At 35.6% G+C, this 23,603-nt stretch overlaps 2 protein-coding genes across 2 annotated transcripts; both read right to left on the reverse strand.

Annotated features, from left to right (window-relative positions):
• Positions 1–200: 200 nt before the first annotated feature.
• Positions 201–8,841, reverse strand: LOC134717847 (T-cell-specific guanine nucleotide triphosphate-binding protein 2-like). The gene is made up of 4 exons (XM_063580342.1): positions 8,673–8,841; positions 6,889–6,960; positions 4,111–4,182; positions 201–1,342 (listed from the first exon to the last, which is right to left on the reverse strand). Exons 1-4 carry the CDS (start codon positions 8,839–8,841, stop codon positions 201–203), a joined length of 1,455 nt encoding a protein of 484 aa, XP_063436412.1.
• An 8,876-nt stretch (positions 8,842–17,717) lies between these two features.
• On the reverse strand, positions 17,718–20,048 carry LOC134717848 (uncharacterized). Its single transcript, XM_063580343.1, has one exon. It carries the CDS (start codon positions 20,046–20,048, stop codon positions 17,718–17,720), a length of 2,331 nt encoding a protein of 776 aa, XP_063436413.1.
• Between the last annotated feature and the right edge of the window lie 3,555 nt (positions 20,049–23,603).

A 23,603-nucleotide genomic window follows, 5' to 3' on the forward strand; every position in this document is an offset into this window, starting at 1 on the left:
TTTTCAGCCTGCTGGTCAAATAAAGAAGTAGATAAAACACATTTTTTTTAATTTGTCACTCCACTAATATAAACAATGCTAAATTGAACATGTTACATTTACTTATCCACTTTAATATTTGTTAAGTGTCAATATAGTTAAGTGTACATATCAAAGTCGTTCACTAGTCCGTCTCATGTTTTCAAAGATCAGTATATTGGTTACTGAAGATTTTCTGTTTCTTCAGAAAGAAGTTTCTTTTTAATGGTATATGCAATCATCGTACAACAATCGTCTTTTAGTTCATCCAATAGCTGTTCGAAAAAACGTTTATATGTACGATATAACACAACCGTGTTGTAAATTGGAACCACCTGTTTCAATATTCCTGGAAAGTCCTCGCATAAACGATCTATTAGCGTACCTATATAATCTGCCGAAAATGGGTGTCGTAGATTTAAGAGTCTATAATCATCCACCAAACTATCTAGTCCAAATGAATGATAGTACAAATCAATTTCACCTGCACAATAATTTAGGACACCATAGTCACACCATGCAAGCATTAATGCTAAGGATGAAATTCTGTTTTGCAACCTTTGGTATGTTACCTCAATCATTTCTTTACCAATTGAAGATAAACAAAACGCAAATGCGTCAAACTTTAAGCTTGATAATTTTGCTTCAATAAAAGAAATCAATTTTTTCATATCACCAATCTTGAAGTTCTTATTCGAAATCAAGAATATATCTACGTCTTCTTTCACGGGTGACATATCGTTGACAGCGTCAAAAATGGTTCGCCTGATTTCAGCTGGAACATTTTCTGCGGCAATTCCCATCTTTTTGTGGTTTTTGATGTCAAGATCTAATTTTGCCCTTACAAAACAAAATTTCTTTTCGACTTTTCTGAGCTGTTCTGTTAACCATTGATCATCTTCTGTAGGGACAGGATTGATAAAAATGAAAAATAAATCGTAGTCCAGAAGTTTCACCTTCTCAAGAAACATTTTCCTTGTCATGGTTACAGTTCCATACCCTGGTAGGTCGCAATATATAATCTCTTTATTCTTTGGGTGTCGGTATTCCTGTACTACCAAAGTTGTTTCACCATCTCCTTCGTTAGCTGAACCTTCGTCAGTACTGTTTACATCACGAATAGCATTGATGAAGGTTGATTTCCCAACGGAACTTTTTCCTGCAACTGCTATTCGTACCGTCGCATTTTTCCACATTGACACATTCTCATTCAGGTAACTAACCGCACTTTTTGGACCATCTGCTTTAAAAATGTGTAAAACTTCTTGTTTGATACTGCCAAGCCCTATATCTTTCAAAATTTCGTCTTCCAATGTTTCAGCATCTAAATACAAAAATAAGACGAAGGGAAGTAATTGAATCTTAAATAAAATGCAATATACCTCATTTTCCTTTTTTTCTCTCAAACAGTGTGTTGATACAAAAATTACGATCTCTACATCTACATTTTTTGACAAGTGTTTTATTGCAAAATGATAAAAAGTTGGTTTTACATTCTGCACTTAAGATAATAACATGATTGATTATCCGGTGGAATATTTTGACGTTCCACCTGATTTTGTAGTAATATAAGTTTACATGATATTTTGATAGAACAAATATATGTATATTGTTGTATGCTGTACATTTTTTGTTCAATATCAACTGTATTCTTTAAGCCTAGGTCACACCTTACCGGCTAAGACGAACGGATGCCTAACGGTTGAAAATAAAAGTTGTCCGTTGACAAAATTGTTATCCGTTTGGAGTCCGTTGATGTACTGGCCAACTAAAACGGACGCCAAACGAATGCATAACGGACATGCAACGGATATGCAACGGACGAGAAACGGAGACGTACCGGACAGAACGGATGTCGAACGAACGTCCAACGGACGAGTACCGCATAAAACGGACACATAACGGAAGCGTACCGGATAAAACGGATAAACAAAATAAACGTAAAAATTAAAGGCGAAAATAATAATACATGTAAATCGCATTAATATTGAAAATGTTCTGTGTAACTGGTTTTGGTTTGTTCTTCAAAATGTCGCTAAAGGGCAGTGTCTGACCTGAATAACAGCTGCTTGATTGTGAAGATGTGCCCTTATTTTAAGATCGATTATGAATAATAAGAATTCATGAACCTTAAAAGAATCTAATGGGCATTTCTGACGAGAAATTTTTAATTGCATGGCATTTATCCGTTTCAGATCCGTTCATCATCCGTTTTATCCGTTATACGTCCGTTTCACATTCGTTCAGCATCCGTTTCATCCGTTAGACGTCCGTTAGAAGTCCGTTGGTGAATTTATCTGCCAGACCTCCAACGAATGTATAACGGACACGTAACGGATACAAAACGGAAACGAAACGGACGAGTACCGTACAAAACGGACGTCCAACGAAAATGTCTGTTGGACGTCCGTTCAAAGTTTTGAACATGCTCAAAATTTTCCACCGGACAGAACGGACGTTTACTGATAAAACGTACGCTTAGCAGACATGCAACGGATATGGACGGACGCCTAACGGATGAGAACGGACGTCTAACGGACATGAACGGATTAAAAAAAAGTTATTCGTTAGGCGTTCGTTCGAGCTATCCGGTAAGGTGTGACCGAGGCTTTACATCCATGTAAGTATTGTTATTTTTTGTTATTACATAACAATTTAACCATCCTATTATGATTTAATGTACTTATTTGTTCATTTTGATTTTGCCGATACTAATGTTTGAAAGCCTTTTATACCCGTGCATGTATTGTCATTATGTATAACCAGTAATTGTCAAATATGTCATATCGTATGCCATATAATCATAGTACGTCACATCTCTCAAAGAGACAACTCTCTATCGGAAACACCTTGTGACATAGACGATAAGACATAAAGGTCACCGTGCGGCTTCGCTAAGAGCAAAACCTATATCACAATGTCAGCTATCAAAGGCCCCTTAATGACAATTCAAACAAAAAACTAATGAACTGATGTATGTAAAAAAATTCAATGTTTGAAAATCAAATATGATATACAGTAACATAAGACAACCATTGTATAACGGGATGCATCACATATATGATTTGACTTGTGTAGCAGGCACCAAAACACTTTCCCTTACCTTCGATGGTTGTGTACATGTCAAATACCATATATGAACAAACTATAAAAATCAGTCGAAAAGGGCTGAATTAAGGGGGCTCGCGGGTCTAAATCATTTTTTTATATTTAATATGAGATTTCCCTATTTCTTTATATAAATGAACTTTATCTTATACGTAATAGAAAAATGAAATAAAAAAGAGAGGTCGCCGATCATTCACGCATACAATCTATCTTCGAAAGAAGCATACATTTTTGTAAATGTACTTTTTTTCTGTTGAACTAGGAGAAAAAGTGGTAATATCGAAATAAAAAAAAATAACTTAATTACAGAAATCGCTAAAATTTTACAATTATTTAGTTAATGTTAAGCTTATTGGAAAAAAATGAAAACAATTATTAAAAATATTGGTCACCAATGAGTAAAAAAGATATTTCAATTTTAATGCCAAAAAAATAGGTTTTTTTGCACTAAAGGGAGACAATTTGGAGCTTTTCCAACAATGTAAACATTTTAAAAGTCATATGGGGGCCAAACCGAATCGAATTTTGTATCATATCATAAAGTAATAGCTAATAGTGTAATAAATACAATTTGATATGAAAAAAACAAATGTTTAATGTTTTGCTGAAATTTTTGTACCCGCGAGACTCAATAGATCGATACAAAGCAGTAAAAAAGTAGTAAAAATACAGTCAGTCGTGGCAGGGAATTTATATATCACTCAAAAGACACCATGTACAAAGTCTAAAAGAACTCGAAATTATTAACTACTATTAAACAAAATCGATCTAAGATTAAAGTAACTGTATCAATCAATTTTCATCTAGCATCCTTAGTTTTAGATTAAGGAAGTCATTAACAATGAGAAGATACTAAGTAATCAAAAAGAATTTAATTAAGCATCCAAATAATTTTGAACACTCAAAAATAGTTACTATACCAATATTTTCAATTGTTTTATTACTCGGGAACATATTTCAGTGAGAGAAAAAAATGTAACTTACCTGACGATAACCCTATTTCTGTGGAATGTTTCTCATTTATTAATACTTCGTCTGGTTCTTTCACCTGTTCACCTGAAGTAAATAAACAAGTTTGCTGTGTTCAGAATAAACTCATCATAGATACCAGGACTAAGTTTAGTATATACGCCAGACGGACGTTTCGTCTACAAAAGACTCATCAGTGACGCTCGAAACCAAAAAAAGTGCTGACTACTGGGCTTGTGATACCCTCGGGGAAATAAATCTCCACCAGCAGTGGCATCGAACCAGTGGTTGTAAATAAACTCATCCTAGATACTAGGACTAAATTTATTATACAAGCCAGATGCACGTTTCGTCTACAAAAGACGCGCTAGCGACGCTCGAATCCAAAAAGTTAAAAAGGCCAAATAAAGTACGAAATTGAAGAGCATTGAAGACCAAATTTCTTAAAAGTTTTGCCAAACACAGCTAAAGTAATCTATGCCTGAGGTAGAAAAGCCTTAGTATTTCACAAAAATAAAAATAAATGGTAAACAGAGCATTAAAATGCAACCTGCATGCATACATCGAAATCACACATCGTCAATTTTACATTATACATTTTGTTAATTTTTACATAAATTTTTAATAACAATATTAAAACCATATAATATTTACAAATCAGTATTCTTCATGAATAAATCATATTTTAATCCAATTAAAATTGTCTGTCTTTTGACATGTGTGAAAGTTGTTCCCGGTTTATTTTAGTTCTCTAAGTTCCTAAGTAGAGAAAAAGGAACATAAGGTATCATGCTATTTTGTATCTTATTTGAATATCGACATCATTATAATTTAGCATTTTTAGCTGACGGTATCATTATTGGTATTTAGTCAAATCTTAACCGGAATTTGTGCCCCAATTAGAATTCCAAAATTTATAAAATGTAAACAACATGTCGAAATGTTTAGGCTTGAAATAAATATATTTTTGGATACGTTAATGCAAGCACACGAGGTGTATAGTGTCTTATACAATTACATGTTTGTAATGTTTAACAACCATATCATATCAGTGTGTAAACACGTTTATTATGAGCTTTGAAAGTCAAGTAGTTCGAGCATTTTCTAAAGGTGGTGCACTAATTTCCAGCTTAATAATTCGATAGGTGTTTCACTTGTATACAAAAGTTACATTCCTTTGAACTATGAGTCTATATTCAATTTCATAAAGTCAATGTGTTGATTGTCTACCTTGAACAGGGTTATAACTTTATCTTTTACATTTAGTTTATTTTATTGAATTAAAGATCGTTTCAAAATCTGTTATGAACTAGATACCCGTATTTTTCATTTGTTTATAAAAGACATTTATGTGTATTTATAATTTCTTTTATTGGTTTTGAAATGTTTAAAATTAATATATACCAATATAAAGAATTATCTTATAAATATGTTTTTGTTACTTATAAAAATTTATTCCGTGTTTGTACGTCAAAAACGAGCAAGGTCAAATCTGCCTTCATCATCATTGACTTTATATGTGCGATGAGACAAACTGCTCTAAATCACAGATCACAGGCGCTTATTTCAGAATACAATTTCCTGTATTATACTTTTTTATACCATAAAGGTAAGGGGAAAATATTCTGAACAAGTAACTGTGTCACAGAAAAAACATTTTCCAAGTATTCCTGAAATTGCTGTCCTTTAAAGCTATATCCTGAAAATTGATTAAAAACACCACCCTTTTCTTCTTTTAATTTGAAGTACACTATGCTGGTGAAAAACATAGGTTTAATTTTGCTGTAAAGAATACACTGTTTCAAGTTGTAGTATGCATAGAAAAAAATGTCCAACAACATTCGTCCTTCTACACGTGAAGGCATTTGTTTCTAAGATCGATACGGTGTAAACACTTATGTCAGAACTCAAATGAAGAAGAAAGCTGATGTAACGTATCTGCTTTACTCAATCTCTAAAGACAAATACATGAAAGAAGTATAATAACGCTTTACACAAACCCACATAAGCACAAACACAAAACAGTACACCATAGCCACCACAATAGTCAAGAAACTTCTAACTGATGCCGAATGCTATAGTGAAACATTGTAATTGGAATCCACCCAAAACAATTAGAACTTTTCTGAAAAATGAAAACAGAAATATTTCATTTTCCCATGATTGAATGTTAGGAAAATTGATCAGAGTTATCCCACTTTAATCACAGAGAGGGGAAAGCGAATAATTTTTCGTTTAAGCTTATTAACATTAAAACAATTTTCCACTAACAAATAAAGTTACTTTATTAGAATATAAGGACTTTGTTAGCTAAATCTATTGATTTTAGTAGATATTATGATTTTTATGGCAAAATATAAACATTCTACATAATTATATTTACAGTACATTAATTAGTTAATCCCGATTTTTCCTATATAGTGTTTGTTAAATTCGGGCTGTTTCAAACCAAAAAATGTGCAGAACTTATCTTTTTGTCAGCAAAGTTCTTGCTTGTAGCGAAAGTTTTATCCTGTTACGTAATATAGTTAACATTTAAAAAATAACAGGTTACAACTATCACCGTTACAAGCTTTAGTAAACATGTCATCTCATTTAAAAAAAATAATAATTGTGCTTTGAGAAACCAAAGATATATTCATATGTTGATGGCTCACATTTATATTGTGCAAGAAATTTGTTTAATACCTACAACTGTAAACGTGTAAAAACATGATATGACGTACTGCGGTTTGATGGTATTTCATCTGTTTTTATCTTTGTAAATACTATTTAAAGGACAATGTAGCTAACCTGAGGATGACTCTTTTTCTCCCGAATGTTTCTCATTGACTAATTCTTCGTCTGATTCTCTCACCTGTTCACCTAAAATAAATGAACAAGTGAATAAAAAAGGATACATTGTTAACCTTTAGAAATAGAAAATAAAGTTGAAACCACACATCGTCCTATATTCATAACATATTCTTTACATGAACCCTTAAAACAAATATAAGGAAACAAATAACGAGTTAAATCTCAGCATTCCATGAATAAACAATCTTCCAATTTAAGCTTTCTTTCTTTTGAAGTCATGGAAATTGGTCTCGGTTTATTTCTGATATTTGGTCTTTGTTCTTAACGTAATAATATGTTCTCTCACTAGATATTTAATTTGGTTTTAATACATTAAAAAAATATAAATGGATCATACAGCGTATACAAAATTCTAATAAATAATCAACAATCCGGTGACGATGTCGAGTTAAAAGACCAAAAACTGATATCAGGGCACTCCTGGCTTAACTTCTTCTTGCATCTTTATTCTGAATAAATTCCTTCTGAACAGTTTTGGTTTACTAATACCTGATAAAATTGAAACTGTATCATGTAACATTTAAATTTGAATATCTTGTATAAAAAAGATGATTGCCAATGAGACAAATTTCAACCAATTGACACAGAAATTTACATATTTAGGTCACTGTACGGCCTTCAACAATGTGTTAAGAGTAAAAAGGTCAAATCTGTCAACCATCAAAAGTATGTATTTATCTAAAACACTCCCAAACAAATTATTCGATTTTTTTATATGTTTTAATACAATATATTTTTAAAGTTCTTTGATAGTAGTAAGGGTACTTGTTAAAAGCACCGACATATTAGTTGAACACTTACAAGTGGACGAAATTAAACGCCATTTTTTATGATGTAGTTTGGGTATCCAATACATAGTAAGGGGACCTTCACACGTTCAGGAGAAGCCTTAAGCTATGCGGTTTTGAAATAATAGTTATGCTTGCCAAAGGTAAAACTGTTAATCTTAATCTGTTTATACATTTCAATAATCTTAGATTTGACGATCTTGATGACTTATTTTATTTATATTTCAAAATTATAAGATCATTTTCATCATGAGTTATACCAATATGCTTCTTTGGTATTAATGTACCACTGCATGTTCGAAATAGAGTGAGTATTAGGTAGAAAATAATCTTATTTGATTTTCGCACCCATAATTCGTAAATGACAATAATAGCAGTTACAGTGATTCCCAAATGGCGGAGCCAAAACAGGTAAAATCTTCTTTTTGTAATTTCTCCTTGTACTCACGCTATTATATAGAATTACTCGCCCATTTAGTTGATCTGTACGGTATTGTTGTGTGTGTGTTTTATATATATCATATGTGACCAATTTACCGAAACAATAACCCTTGAAATTAATAAAGATAATCGTAACTTCAAAAGAAGATAACTAGTGGACAAATAACTTGAAAGATAATCGTAAATATATACAATAGTTCTATGATCATTGTTATTGATTTTGTCGGAACCCTCTGCTCACGGAATATATATTGATATAATTTTGTAAAAATGACAATAAACGCGCAAACTTCTTTCGTGATCGAAATCTTTTTTTTCTTCATCATGTAAGTTTGCTTACTCAGACAGAATCAAAATATGCAGCGGGGTTAAACATGATATGTGTGTTCTCAACCCTCCATGTTTACCTTTAACCAGTGAATAAATAATAAATGCACATCAAAAGCACAGTTAAACTCATGCTATGAATTCCCGAGTCTAAAACTAGTTTACCATTTGACACAGAAATAGAGTCAAGTTTTTCTTCAACGTTCCATGTATCAGTCTGGTCCTCATCATCTGAACTGTCACTCACGAGACCTCTTTCTGTGTCGTGGTCATTATTTGGAATGATTGATTGAGCTGTAATATGTTTGTATAAATCACATATCGGATTATTCATCTAAATATAAATGAAAGCGGCAGTAGTTTATCTCTGTTGAAATATCCTAAACATTTTTTTTTTTAATTTTCAGTTTGTCACCAATTTACAATTCATTTAGTGGGTTCACTGATATGGGGTATGTCAGAGAAAGTAATTTAATTAGAACAGAATATCACTGTGTTTTCTAATATAACCTCTATTTGTAAGTGCCTATCAATAGTTACCTTGTTTAGTACTGACTATTTATAACCTTAAAATACGAACAAAACAAAAACAAATCGGTTATCAACCAACACATGAGAACTGACGAGATATGTCCAACTTAACTGATTTAAAGACAACATATTAACCGGAGGAATCTAATTAACATTCGGGTCCTAATAACTAGTTTTGATCGACGTTATGGGAACGAAACACATTGTCAACTTCAACAAAAAGCAGCATAATATTTTATATATAAAGTTAATAAGAAATAGTATTTATCAAAAGTACTAGGTCTATAATTTAATAGGCCAATACAAGTATTTGGTTTCATTTACCGTCTGAAAGGACGTCACATTGTTAGTTAAGAAACAATTTAACATTATGGTCTCCATCTTTTGATCTGTCAGTAAAAGAAATTATTTCTGCTGTGCCCTTTTCATCTTTTGAATTGACCGATTGATTTTAAATAATTGATTAATCAGATATTCTTAAAAGAAACTTGTAAAATTATTTGTTATACTTTTTCAATTACAATTGTGTAATTATATATTTATGGAACCCTAGCAAAATCATGAATGACGTACGGCTTTCTAGAATGATATGTCATCCACCACAGTTTTAATTTCAAAATTATATTTCAAAATGGGATGTGAAAACAAATCAAAACCACTTTAATTGGACTATATTACCTGTCTTTGAAAAACAATTAAATAAAACAGGACCCACAAATGGCAAGCCCTATTCCTTTATATTTAATAGTGTTTCCGTTTTTGCGTCTTGAGAAAACGCCTTAATTTCCGATCTCCTATGAAAATGTCTGTACTAAGTCAGGATTTAGACAGTTGTTTTCCATTCGTTTGATGTGTTTGAGCTTTTGATTTTGCAATTTTATATGGGAATTTCCCGCGCAGTCCAGTACTTTTGTGATTTTATTTTCTATTCGAAGAGTAGCGTATGAAGGTATGTTTTTATCATATTTTCCAAATCTGGCCGGAAAGAAAGTTTTTTTTTACATTTATTGTTACCTGTGAAAAAGTCAGGGTTTTTTGTTCCGCAATTTGTACAGAAATTTGAGTCACTGCTGATTAATTGAAGACACTGCTTTCCGTCTATGTATCCAAGGCATGTAAATTGGTTTGGTGTTGGTTCTTCCATCACATTATTTATACCAAAATAAACACATACATGTAAGCTCTTCTCTGCATCTAATATATTTGGAGTGTTTTATTTTGACCTGTGGGTAAAACAAGATAACACAATTGATCTACTGTTTAAAGGAATTTGGATAGATTGATTGATTGTTGGTTGCTAAACGTCTAGTGGCACATATTTCATGCATATTCAGGACGAGAACAAGTTCACAATAAATACAATAGGTAGGTTGATACAAAAGAGGCCATCTGGGATGATGGTCAAGGAAATTTGGACTGCCACTAGAAAATGAGGGTATGTAGGGACAGAGATTTTGCCTTGCAACAGGCCACCTACGGACCCTCAAAGAGTTGTTGCAAGGGTTCTTAACGTGCAAAGAGCGTGGCACTCTCTTTACACGAGGCATTGGATTTAACGTTCCCCTTCTGACTGGACGTGACTGCGAACTTGATACATCCCGCACAGCCAAACGGACGCCCCACTTCGGCAAGCGTTTTACTGCCGGTCGGGAGAAGACCAAGTGACCATATTTCTATACCCCAGTCACCCTTGGCGGTTAAAGGAATTTGGAAGTATGTATTCATGAAGTGAACTAACTTCATGATTATAATACAAGTTTGTCATGTTTATCTTAAATATCAGAATCATATCATTACTAAGATCACACAGGACATACTTGCTTTACTTGATTTTCCCGATTTAGTAAACACATTTATGATATAATTGGTTTACGGCTTTTAAAAAAGTATTTCTTGACGATCCCTACCAAGTGTTTGAATTTTATTTGAAAAAACCGAGCACGCAAAATAAGACTTTGAAATTTGTGATGCACGTAAAATCAAATAAGCAGAACACGTTGAACGAGACACCCGTCTTGCACGACTGAACGTCATATAAACAAGTAAAAACACGTAGAACGTGAAATAAAAAAACGGCGATCACGTTGCACGAAAATTACCCTTTACCACCCTCATAAATGGCTAGTTTTCAAATAGGAATTTTAATTGACTGCCGCATTTTGACAATGGTTCACAATGTTTTTAAAGACGTATGTTTGACGTAAGGTATTGATATTTAATTACAAGACTGTTAAACCCTGGAAAAAGTTAAATTACAAATATTGCATTCATCAAATATAAGTCGACATATATTCACTGTTGGTTATTGCATGTTCTATACAGTCAATTCATGTTGATATACCCTTTCAAATATATTGATACAAGTGCAAGCCCAGGGTTGTTGATATAATTCAACAGAAAACTGCGTTGATTACGAAATAATTCAGGGCAGCCGTAGATTTGTTTTTTTAACCATTGGTTAGGCATTTCTATTCGATTGTTTTACCCTGAGCGGAAGCGGGGTAAAATACGAATAGAAATGCCAAACCCATTGTTAAATGAGAACAAGTGCAGAAAAACTATACGGCAGGTTGTTTCCGGCCTGTATTTTTGTTGTGAATCTGAGTTGTACGACGTTTCAAGGAAGAAGCATTACATTTTGCAAGACTGAACCTTTGAGAAACTTAAATGACCTCAAAGCAGTAAATGCTGTATTTTAAAGTTAACACATGTTTTTTCATTTAATTCCTTAAACCGAGTTCTTTTTTTCTAGAAAGTTGATTTGAAATAAACAGGCTGTGATCTCTATTTTGATGAAAAAATGCAGGTTGTGCCATTTCATCGTTGCTTATATGGACATTGACTACACTTTTTATTTATAAAATTAATCGTGAATTAGTGAGTTTATCTTTTCATGAAATTTGATTGTTATTACCTTAGAAAGAGTATTTTAGTGTTTCATTAATATTTCTATATTATTTGCTATTTTTCTGCAATTTTCTGGTTCCATGGTCTATTGCACTGTAAATTACCGTTCTATTGCACTTGTTTGCAGTTTATTGCACTGACCTGTTATGACTTCTTATTCTAAATCGGATTAGTTGAAAGGTATTCACGTTGACCAATCAAATTGGGTCTTTTATATGTATTAGGTAATAAAACAGTTATTGAATGTGTAACAGTGCTATAGATCAAAATAAATTTCCCTCGGTATGAAGATCAACTCATTGTTCTATAACTCTCAGCCATTGGCTTCAGGCTATAGAACAATGAGCTGATCCTCATACCTCGGGAAATATATTTTGATATATTGCATTGTTATATATTAAATAACTGCATATCATTAACATATTTTCTGTCTTTTTTAATTGAAATATTAACGTCGGTATTATAATTTCTTTATTCATCGAATTGTCAAAATACTATTCATGCCAATGTAGTGAAGACAATACGTTTATTGACCGATTACTTTGCTCCTTAAAGGGGGGGGCGGGCAGTATGTTCTGTTCTAAATGTATTAACTATTTACCTTTACAACGCCTTTCACCCAATATATATATATATATATATTGGGTTGATGTTTAGACGAGTTGTATATATATATATTTATATATATATTCTTAAATTAACAATATTATACCAATACAGTTTTAGAAAAATCAGGAATCATGCAGATCAATAATTTGTTATCTGCTTTACCTTAGTAATTTTTTTCTCATAAAATTTGTGATCAAAATATGTGTTGTTATTAGGAGAAAACCCTACCCCCTTTTTGAAATTACATACCAACCTTAGTGTACCGATATGAACACTATTTAACTGAAAATGTTTTTAAACAAAATGTTGATGCTAACGTTAATATTTTATTTAAAACAAAATGAATGAAATAAGTCGGTGAACCAAAAAATTCAAATCTAATTGAAAGTTAAAGTGCCCATGAACTCACTGATTATGCACGAGTGGGTCTATTCATAAAAAGTGTCAGTGTAACAACTAAAAAGAGTCTGTGTATCGTCTAAAAAGAGTCCGCGAAACACCCGTTAATTTGCTGTTTTTCTATACCTCTGCAGGGGGGCACAGTTGTACAAGCTGTTTTATTTCTGTTATACTAATTGATTAGTAATATTGTAATTAAAATATGTTGCAATATGAAAAAAAAATACTTACTAGGTGATCGCATCTACTGTTATCGATTTCTATTTAAATCTGTTATTTGAAGTCCCTTTTCACGAAACTGTTTATTTGTTTAATGATATATCTAACCCAAGTAATCATCTATGTAATATCATTTATAAATATTGACATGTATATTTGCCAATTAAAGGTATAAAAGTAAGTCCACAAAACCACATCAAGCGCTCGAAATACAATTTCCGGTTAAATTCAAATCCTTCTTGGTATGTTGTTCGTTTGTGCCGACATGATTTAAAACATAAGCTTTTTATGATTCCTCGATGGATTACTTAGTTGATAAAGAGATTTCAATATTCCATTAGCAAAAGTTGACGTAAATGAATTAAGTTTTTCCTCTCAGGCAGTCATGTGTCTATGTTTTTTTTTAATATAACTGTTACATAACATATAATGCTCGTAAGTCGGGTTCGGGTGTTTCTGGTCGTGATGAAAAGTGAGGCTCCTAATTATTTGCTTAAACCTTTAATAAATGATTATTTTTGCTTTTCAAAATATATATATTAATGAAGGCATAAAAAGGCTATTTCAATAATTTGTTGTATCCGTCATATTTTCTTCAACAGCCAAAAAAAACACATTTTATCCCTATTTATCATTTTAGCTGTTTTTGCTATTTTTGGGCTTTCTTTTTTTCACCTAGATCGTTGGATTCATCTGGACTTCTAGCTTTGGCTATGAATTTCTTTAGTACGAAACCATAAAACAATATTAAACTATTCACACTTGTACCTAATTTCATGCAAAAGATATATACTGGGTGACACGAATTTCATTGTATCAACTCGAATACATGTTTATCTTAATAAGGCTGATCCCGGTACTGCACCCACAAGAAATTAAAAAAGGGAGATATGACTGATGTTTCCGAGCATTGAGGCATTTATTCAATGGAATTGAACGACAATGGTAATTTGTTACGAATATGACGAGTTTTGAAAATCAAGAGTCAGAAGGTGGCTATTTAACGAGATTTTTTGACTTTGAATAAGTGATTAAGCATTTGGTAAAATAAGTCTCACTTATTTTGAGTGTGAAACAAAGATGGGTTTTGAAAAATATATATTTCTACTTTTGTTTGGAGAATATTAATACTAGTGTAAAGGATCCAGATATAAATGTTTTTTTTTTATTTTTACAAAAGACAAGATGATTAGCTTATTCAGTTTTTACATCTAAGTTGAATCAATGACTTCCAGACATTTATACCCATTTGACAATATAAACCATTGTTTCTCATTTTTCTCATTTTCAACATCGATGCACATTATTAATGGTGTTTCGGTTTTATATATTTAGGTTCATTATGGAACGGTCCTTTGGTTAATATGTTCAATAGAGAAGTCTTATATATGAATAATGAAATAGAACAGATGCACTTCGGATGTTAAAACTTACAGTTGTTAACATTCCGATCCTGCATAACGTATTTGGTGTCACGATATCTCAGTAGCATGCATCGAATACCGGCGAGGGAAAAACAAAAAAATTGCGAAAGAAAAGATCTAACATTGTTGGGGTGATATTTAGACGAGTTGTATATACATTATGTACACAGCCATGTATCACCATCATTGCTGATGATCCGATAGATAAATTTGTTGTAGAGTATACAAACAAGTCTAAATTGAAAACTGCGTTCAAACCTATGATTGCGTTTGATAAAAACCGCAATTTGTATACGTGTGCATGTTAAACAAATTTCGTTGTAGAAGGGTCTAAATACAGCACAAACAATATTTTCCAAAAGACAAAAAAAGTGAAAAAGTATATTCAAACAAAACGCATTTGACTAACTGTCGAACAACTGATGTTCTTTAACCCTGCTGACTGCCATTGGCGATTGCCAAATAAAATTGATCACAAGCTGTAACAAAATTGGTCTTTTTTATAACTTTAGTACTAAACAAATAACAATTAATTAGTGGCTAAAATGTTATGCCACACACATAAGGTATCAATACTTTTTTTGTACACCATATCCGAATTTCGACAATAAATGTCTCTTCAGTGATGTTAGGGATCGAAACGGTATTTGGAAAGTTATTTATAATTTACACTCAGTTTTAGATAGATTCTTGAATTTTAAGAGTCAATAAGATGAACGGATCATATAAACCGGAGGGACGAAAGCGAAGCCAAAACGAAAAAAAATATAAACAAGTCTAAATTGAAAACTACATTCAAACATATGATTGCGTTGGATAACAACGTGTGAATGTAAAACAAATTTCGTTGTAGAAGGGCCTGAATACACGACAAACAACATTTTCGATATATATCTGCCTATGTGTAGTGACAACTGCAAATTATACCTGGTCCATCGGATTTCTTATGATTAAGAAATACCAGGCGTTAGAATATGTATAAAGTGCCTAGAAGATCAATCTAACGATGTTTGAGTAGATTTGATTCGTAACTTTCTCCCCGGCGCTGGGGCTTGAACCTGTACTTTTCATTTCTAACTTCTACGACAACACCACCTAACATTGCGCAGAGACCATGTTCCCTCCTCTATATATAGCTCTTTTTTGAGAGCCCAGGTGGTCGTGTGGTCTAGCAGGACGGCTGCAGTGCAGGCAATTTGGTGTCACGATATCACAGTAGCATGGGTTCGAACCCCGGCGAGCAGATCATACATTGTTGGGTTGATGTTTAGACGAGTTGTATATACATTATGTACACAGCCATGTATCACCATCATTGATGGCGATCCGATGGATACATCTGTTGTAGGGTTGTCACTGACTCAGACGTACTATGCTGAGCCTGACTCAGCTAGTATAACCATGGGATTGTATCGCAATCTCGGCAAATTACAAAGAATAACAACTTGTGAGTGAAGCTTGTAGATTATAATTCCACCAGAAAGGATACAAGAGTTTTTACAGAGTGTGTAATGTTTGGTAAACTGAAAGAAATAAAAATACAATATTTTACAATATGTACGAAAGAAATATATGAATGTTCAATGCAATAATAATATCAAGTCAAAAACGAAAGTAGAATTCTCAGTTCAATTCATAGAAATAAACAATTACAGTTCGTATGGTTGAATAAACATGGAATCCAAGTTAACGGAATTAACGGTATATATATTTAACAGTTTATAATTGATTTGAAACGTTCTTGACGGTGATTTGTCACAATATCCACAGGAGCAGTTTTGTCGCATCTTCGCTAGCCAAGGGTTACGATCCACTCCCGATCTCTTCACCCTTGGCGGATTGAGCCAACATTTGTGATAACAATGTTGCGCCATCTATCGGAAGATAAAAATCACGCCCATTCTGAATACATTATTCTTGACCAATGGTAGCACTTGAACTCTTCATTTTGGAGGTAAAAACACGGTAGCGTCTAGATTCTACACACTTGGTAAAGCCGGAAATGAAAATATAAGTCAACATTCATGCATTTGTGCATAAAACATACACAAGAACTTCTGTTTGTTGATTAAAAACCTTCAAGTTGTCACTAAATATAGTCGTATGTTTAGGGATGTAAAGACTTGTTGCACAATAAACACTTGGTAATTGTTTACAAACACTTTATACATTTACACGTGATCATGTTATAGGCGCTTTTTGATTGGATGCAGCGAGTTTTGACTGCAACCAATAAAAATCCTTACGTTGTGTCTCCGAAATTTTAACTCAATCCGCCAAGGGTGAAGAGAGCGGGAGTGGACCGTAACCCTTGGCTAGCGAAGATGTTTTGTCGTGGCATCCATTTGCAATAGACCGGTGAGGAAGAGAAAGTAAGCACTAGTGAAAATACGGAGAAGTCCAGATTATTTCCGGAAAATACGGATGTCTAAAAATCCAATCATATAGACTATACAGTGAATATATAATTGCGGATGTGATCCAGAATACTCCCCGTCTGAAATCTACCTGATATCACTATTATTCCATAAGATATAACACATATGAATGTCACTATATAAATCCAGAGATATATACATATATTTACACAGGAGTGTTCTCTATGAGGAGAATCATGTCCACGATAGGGCGTGTGTAGGTTGTGGCTTTTTCATTAACGATAACTCGCACTTCTGCTTTTCGGACATGTTGGTCTGAACTTTTAAATGAGTTCACTATAATTCCAACGGGCCATTGGGTACGGCAAATGTTTTTGTCCTTAAGAAGAATGACGTCTCCTTCGATGGGATCACGGCGATCTTCGGTCCATTTTCGTCGTTGTTGTAGTAACGGCAGGTATTCCTTCCTCCAACGGGACCAGAAAACACTGGCCAGAGCCTGTACTCGTCTCCATTCGGCAAGACAGAGATCTCGTTTGTCGAATTCCCCAAGATGGTCTGAAGTGAAAACGTAGTCGGTTTTCTGTGTCAATAACATAGCCGGAGTTAGTATTAACGGATTCTCTGGATCTGTTGATACCGGTACCAGAGGTCTAGAGTTCACTATTGCTGAAACTTCTGCCATTAGTGTGTTCAGCACGTCATGTGTAAGGCTTCTTCCGGCTGCGTTTAGAAGCATAGAATCAAGAATTCTTCTGGTGATACCAATCATTCTTTCCCAGACTCCACCCATGGGACGAATGCGGCGCATTGAAGATCCAAGTTGTACCAGAATTGTACAGAAAGTTCTTGAAGGGTCCATCTTCAACGTTGATTGAGTCAATCTTTAAATCGTCGATTGCGCCAATAAAGTTTGTTCCACGGTCAGATCGGAAAATCTTTACTTGGCCTCTTATAGCGGCGAATCTCCTGACAGCGTTTATGAAGGCCGAAGAACTCATTTCCTCGATTAATTCGATGTGAATAGCTCTTGTCACTAAGCATGTGAATAAAATTGCCCAACGTTTTGAGTTGGCGTATCCACCACGTGTTTTACGTGAAACAATTGTCCAGGGTCCAAAGGTGTCTATTCCAACGTTAGTAAACGGAGGTGAAGGTTCGAGACGGTCCTCTGGCAAATCAGACATGATTTGATACTCAGTTTTTCCTCTGAGTTTGCGGCATGTCACACATTTGTGAATAATAGATGAGATTAAGCGATTTGCTCCTACGATCCAAAATCCTGCGGATCGAATCGCTCCATCTGTGAAATGGCGACCTTGATGTTTTATCTTGTTGTGGTAGTGTCGAACTAATAATGTTGCTACATGATTGCGTCCAGGGACGATCAATGGTTTCTTTTCATGGAGGTTCAAGTCCGATTTAACAATACGGCCTCCAACTCGTAATAGTCCTCGTTCATCCAAAAACGGATTGAGGTTAGCTATCGGGCTCCGCTTATTAATTTGTTCCTGACGTTTTATATCTCCATCTATTTCATCTCCATAAACTTCCTGTTGTGCAGATAATAAGATGAAATTTTCGGCATTTGAAAAACTATCCACAGAAGTCACTGATGATGCCTGTTTTGACCCGTGTAAACGAGAGAAACGTTCCAAAAAGGCTATCGCTCGCACAAGTGATGTCCAGTTGGAGAATCGATTGAATCTATCAGTTCCGATACCTTTATGCTCAGGTGTGGAAAATGTTTTTGCAACATTAACAGTTGCACGGATTTCTCCATCTTCTTCTGGATCTATTAGCTGGTATATATCCTCAGAATTCTTCTGTTCTGAGGAAAGAAGTTGTTTTGGTCCTAATAACCATTCGCTGCTGTGAATTTCATGGGCTTGTACGGACCTTGTTCCCGAATCTGCGGGATTACGGTGAGTTGGTACATAATTCCATTGACTTGGAGAGCTAAATTTTCTTATTTTCTCTACTCGATTGGCGACATAGATGAAGAACCTTCTTGTCTCGTTACTTATGTAGCCTAGGACTACTTTACTGTCTGTGTAGAATTTTACGGTGTCTATATGTAAATCTAAATTATCCATGATGGTCTGTGTTATCTCGACTGCTAATACTGCAGCAGATAGTTCAAGGCGTGGAATAGTATGACCACTTGTTGGTGCAACTTTAGCTTTCCCAAGAATGAATCCTATGTTTGGTTCACCACTATTGTCGGTCGTGCGTAGATATGCAACAGCTGCTATGGCTTTTTCTGATGCATCAGAGAAGACATGTAACTCCTTTGTGGCGGTTTTGCTCAGATACGGCACGTAGGTACGTGGAATGCGCAATGTTTCGATAGCAATTAGAGTATCTCTCCAAGATTTCCACTCATCTGCTGTCTCATCAGTGAGAGGTTGGTCCCAATCGACGGTTTCTGATACTATTTTCCTCAATAGGAGTTTCCCTTGTATAATCACCGGAGCCAAAAATCCCAGAGGATCGTAGAGACTGTTTATCGTTGATAAAATTCCTCTCCGAGTGATCGGTTTGTTTTCTGATGATAATTGAAATAAAAAGTTATCAGTGTTTACGTCCCAGCTGAGACCAAGACTACGTTGTAGGGGTTTGCTATCGCATTCTAAGTCTAGATCTTTAAGATTTGAAGCCAAATCACTGGCATGAAATGCAGACATAACTTCCGCACAATTAGAGGCAAACTTGTGAAGGCGTAAGTTTCCATATCTTGCTAATGCTTGCTGTGTGTCCTTCATGAGCGTAACAGCTTCCTCTTTAGTGGGACATGACGTAAGACCGTCGTCGACATAGAAGTCTCTTGTAACAAAGCTAGTCACGTGACTGCCAAACTCTTGTTCTGATGCTTGAGCTGCTTTTCTGAGTCCAAGCGTAGCAACAGCAGGTGACGGACTATTCCCGAAAACATGAACTCTCATGCGATATTCGACAAGGTTCTTCTGTAGGTCATTGTCTTTATGCCATAAAAATCTCAGATAATTTCGGTGGTCTTTTCTGACAACAAAGCAGTGAAACATATGTTGAACATCTGCAGTTACTGCGACCATTTCTTTCCTGAAACGCAGCAGTACTCCCAAGAGATCGTTGGTCAAGTCTGGACCTGTAAGCAGGACGCTGTTAAGTGAAACTCCGTTACATTTGGCGGAAGAATGGTGGAGCGAGCTCTGCATGATTATTGTCTAGGATTTTACTCATAAAAGTAAGAAAGTGTTCCCGCTTAACTGGGTTTCTATTCAAACTGATGTCTAACATATTAGCACGATGAAGAGCTTGTTGTCTGTTGCTTGGCAATGGCTGTCTTGGCACTCGGAACGGCAACGGTGCTACCCAACTTCCTTCCGAGTCTCTTACAAATTCGTTGTCCATCTGCATCATGAACATTTTGTCCTCATATGACTGTCCAGGCTTGTCATCGTCTCTTGTTTTTTCAAAGAGTGGCGATTGTAGGTCTTTCGTTACAGGGTCTGTGTAGTTTTCCCGGATGTCAAACTTGCTTGTGCATGGTTGAAAGGTTGAAGGTTGTCCTGTAGGCAAAATGTTGGTTATTTTGACATTTAACTCAAGAGGAACATGCTGCTTGTTATTGCAGGTTTCTCCTATCACTACCCAACCAAGTTTCAATTGTTGTGCATATGGAGTTCTGGGTGGTCCTATGCGCTGATCGAGGACACGGTGTGCCTCTATAAGGTCTCTGCCAATTAAGAGAAGAATTTGGCAATTTTCCTCTATTGGTGGAATGCTACCTCTAAGTTCTTTTAAATGAGGGTGGTGCATTGTTACTTCAGGAGTAGGTATTTCGTCCCTATTATTGGGAATATGATCACATTCAATCAGTACGGGAAGGTCAAACTTGTCATTACCATTGATTGATTCCATGACGAAACCTCTTCCTCTTTTGCCGGAAGTGACTACTTTGCCGGAAGTGACTACTTTGCCGGAGAATGTTGATAAAGTATAGTTTTCCGGTTTATCTTTGACGTCGAAAAGATTAAAGAATTCGGGCGATGCTAGTGACCTGTTGCTTTGGTCATCAATGATGGCGTACATGCGAATAACTTTGTACTGGTTATCTTTGTGATAAACATTCACAGGAAGTATATTAGCACAAGATTTTCCACTATATGTATCTTTGCAGATCTCAGTACAGGTAGAGTTCACTGAGGTTGCCTTAGTTTCAGCCGATTCTATAGGCTCCCCGCCGTAGGCTTGCTTAGGCGAGCTAGACTGTGAACTTGCAGGTTGCTGTGGTCTAGTGATGTGAAGTGCGGTAGTGTGTTGTTTACTTCCACATTCTTTACAACTTATGCTTGCATTGCAATCCCGGCTTCTATGTGTGGTAGAATCACAACACTTGTAACATACATTGTTTTCTTTTAAAAGACCTTTGCGCTCCTCTATTGACTTGGCTCTGAACGCTCGATATTCATTTAAGGAATGTTTTGTATTGTGCAGAATACAAAGACCTTGTTTGCTGGCGTCTCTAGATTGCTGCTCAACTGCTGTTTTATGAGCACCAACTTTAGTCCTAGGATAAGACGTAGACCTTGGCGCAGCACCTTTTGTATTTGGTGTGGCTTTTGACCCAAAGATGAACCCAGGATCATTCTTTGTTTTGCTTATTTCCCTGATGAAGGCAGAGAATTCTGTGAAAGGTGGAAAGGCAACTTCATATTTGGACTTGTATCTTGTAGCCCTTGTTGTCCACTTTTCTTGGAGTCCGTACGGTAACTTTTCAACAATAGGATTAATCCCGGATGAGGAGTCAAAATATCCTAGCAAACATCCCAGCTTGGGATTTTCCTTGTGATATTCTATTTCTGATAGAATGTCAGATAGTTCGTAGAGACGTGTGTTGTCCTTATTTGTTAAGGTAGGGAATTTGGCAAGTTTACTCATGAGAGAGGCTTCCAACATTTCTGGAGCACCATACCGCTCGTCAAGCCTCTTCCATAATCTCTGTATCCCTATGGTAGGATTATTGGCGTTCGACGCTCTTATGCTAATGGCGTGTTTAGCAGACTCTGGACCGAGCCACTTGATCAGTAAATCGATCTGTTCTGAGTCAGAGACTTGTAACTCATCAGTCACATTCTTGAAGCTTGCTTTCCAAGTATGGAAGGATTCTGCCCGATCGTTAAAGCTCGTTAACCGGGAAAAAAGCAGGTCCTTACGTAAGAGGAATCTAGTTATCTCCGATGTGAGGTTGATTTGTTGCTGGTGTGCAATAGGGATCTCTTCTATTATGCCTTGTTTTTGGTGTGAAACAGGGATCTCTTCTATAAAGTCTTGTTTTGGGCGTAAGACAGGGATCGTTTCTTTAACACCCTGTTTTTGGTGTTCAGTAGGGCTCTCATCTGAAAGGCCTAGTCTTTGTATGCCGGTTACTAATCCCAGATCTGGGATAAAGGTAACTTCCGGTGACTTAGAATCGGAAGGTAAGACAGCAGATGTCTGTGACAGCAAGTTCAGTGCCGCGGACGGCACGAACGCTGGTGCTTCGTGGCTCAGCTCAATTTTAACAGGAAATTGCTTTTCCTTTTGAGGTGCTGTTACTTCCTTCACAGCTGTTGATACAGGAAGTTTGTTGACAAAATCTTGCACACGCTGGAGCGGGTCTTCCTTTTCGTCAGGTAGTTCGCTAAAGGCTTGACTATCGTCGTATTCCAGGATACGAGCCTCGGCTTCTGCGGCTGCAGCTTCTTTCTGTGCTTCAAGAAGGTTAAATTTGGCTTTAAGCTCGGCCTTTTCTCGGCTTACTCGTGCAGCTTCTTGTTGCATTTCAGCCTTCCTGCGCATAGCCTCTTGTTCTAATTGCACTTTTCTGTGAGCGGCCTCCTGTTCTTTTTCAATTTGTCTGAACAGGGCTTGTTCCTCTAACATTACTTCCTGTTGTAGGATAATGGCATGTTTTTCTACAAAGGCTATTTTAGACTTGGCAGCCTCTGCCTTGGCACGCTTTTTCCGTGCTAGGCTTGACATGTCTGACACGTTAGAGCTACCACTGCGTGAGGTTTTCTTACCTTTTGAGGTCTTTGTTTTAGTGGATTTGGCCTTTGTTAGGGCGAGGCGATGCTCGTGTAGTTTTTCCATAACAAGTTCCACTTTGGACAGACGTAAATCCAAAGAGAGTTTACATGCATCAATTTCTTTTTGACTCTCCAATGTTCTGGTCCTTTTCAGAAAGTCAAGGTACTCATCTGTGAGCCTACGATAGTTATTACAGGCTTTAACTAGTTTGTCCTGAGCTGTGAGGAGTTGCTGGAGCTCGTTAGGAGGCGTTGTTACTTCCAATAACTGGGATTCAATGTCGGCCCAGAGAGCCTCCAGTTCCTGACAGAACTTGTCACGTTTTTCAGTGAAAGCTCCTTGTCCTTTTTCTGTGAGGTCACGTACTCGCCTAGCCTCGGGAGTTTCATCTGACTGTGATGTATTAGACGGATTTTCTAATAGTTCAGGGACATCTCCTTCTTGGGGCTGTATCTCTTCTTGTTGTTCCATATGACTGGGATCCATGTTGACTCAACGTTGTTGGGTTGCTGTCGAGTATACACAAGATCTGTAGTCCACTGTCAGTGTAAAGGTTTGTACGTTGCTACGTTGTA

Source organism: Mytilus trossulus, chromosome 5 (genome assembly GCF_036588685.1).
Source record: "Mytilus trossulus isolate FHL-02 chromosome 5, PNRI_Mtr1.1.1.hap1, whole genome shotgun sequence".
Classification (NCBI taxonomy): domain Eukaryota; kingdom Metazoa; phylum Mollusca; class Bivalvia; order Mytilida; family Mytilidae; genus Mytilus; species Mytilus trossulus.

Coding starts and splice junctions, on each gene's coding strand:
- LOC134717847 (XM_063580342.1), bottom strand. CDS start 8,841: ATGAATAATCCGATATGTGATTTATACAAACATATTACAGCTCAATCA. Junction 4,183..6,888: donor AGAAAAAGAGTCATCCTCAG/GTTAGCTACATT, acceptor TATTTACTTCAG/GTGAACAGGTGAAAGAACCA. Junction 1,343..4,110: donor AGAAATAGGGTTATCGTCAG/GTAAGTTACATT, acceptor TTTTGTATTTAG/ATGCTGAAACATTGGAAGAC.
- LOC134717848 (XM_063580343.1), bottom strand. CDS start 20,048: ATGGTCGCAGTAACTGCAGATGTTCAACATATGTTTCACTGCTTTGTT.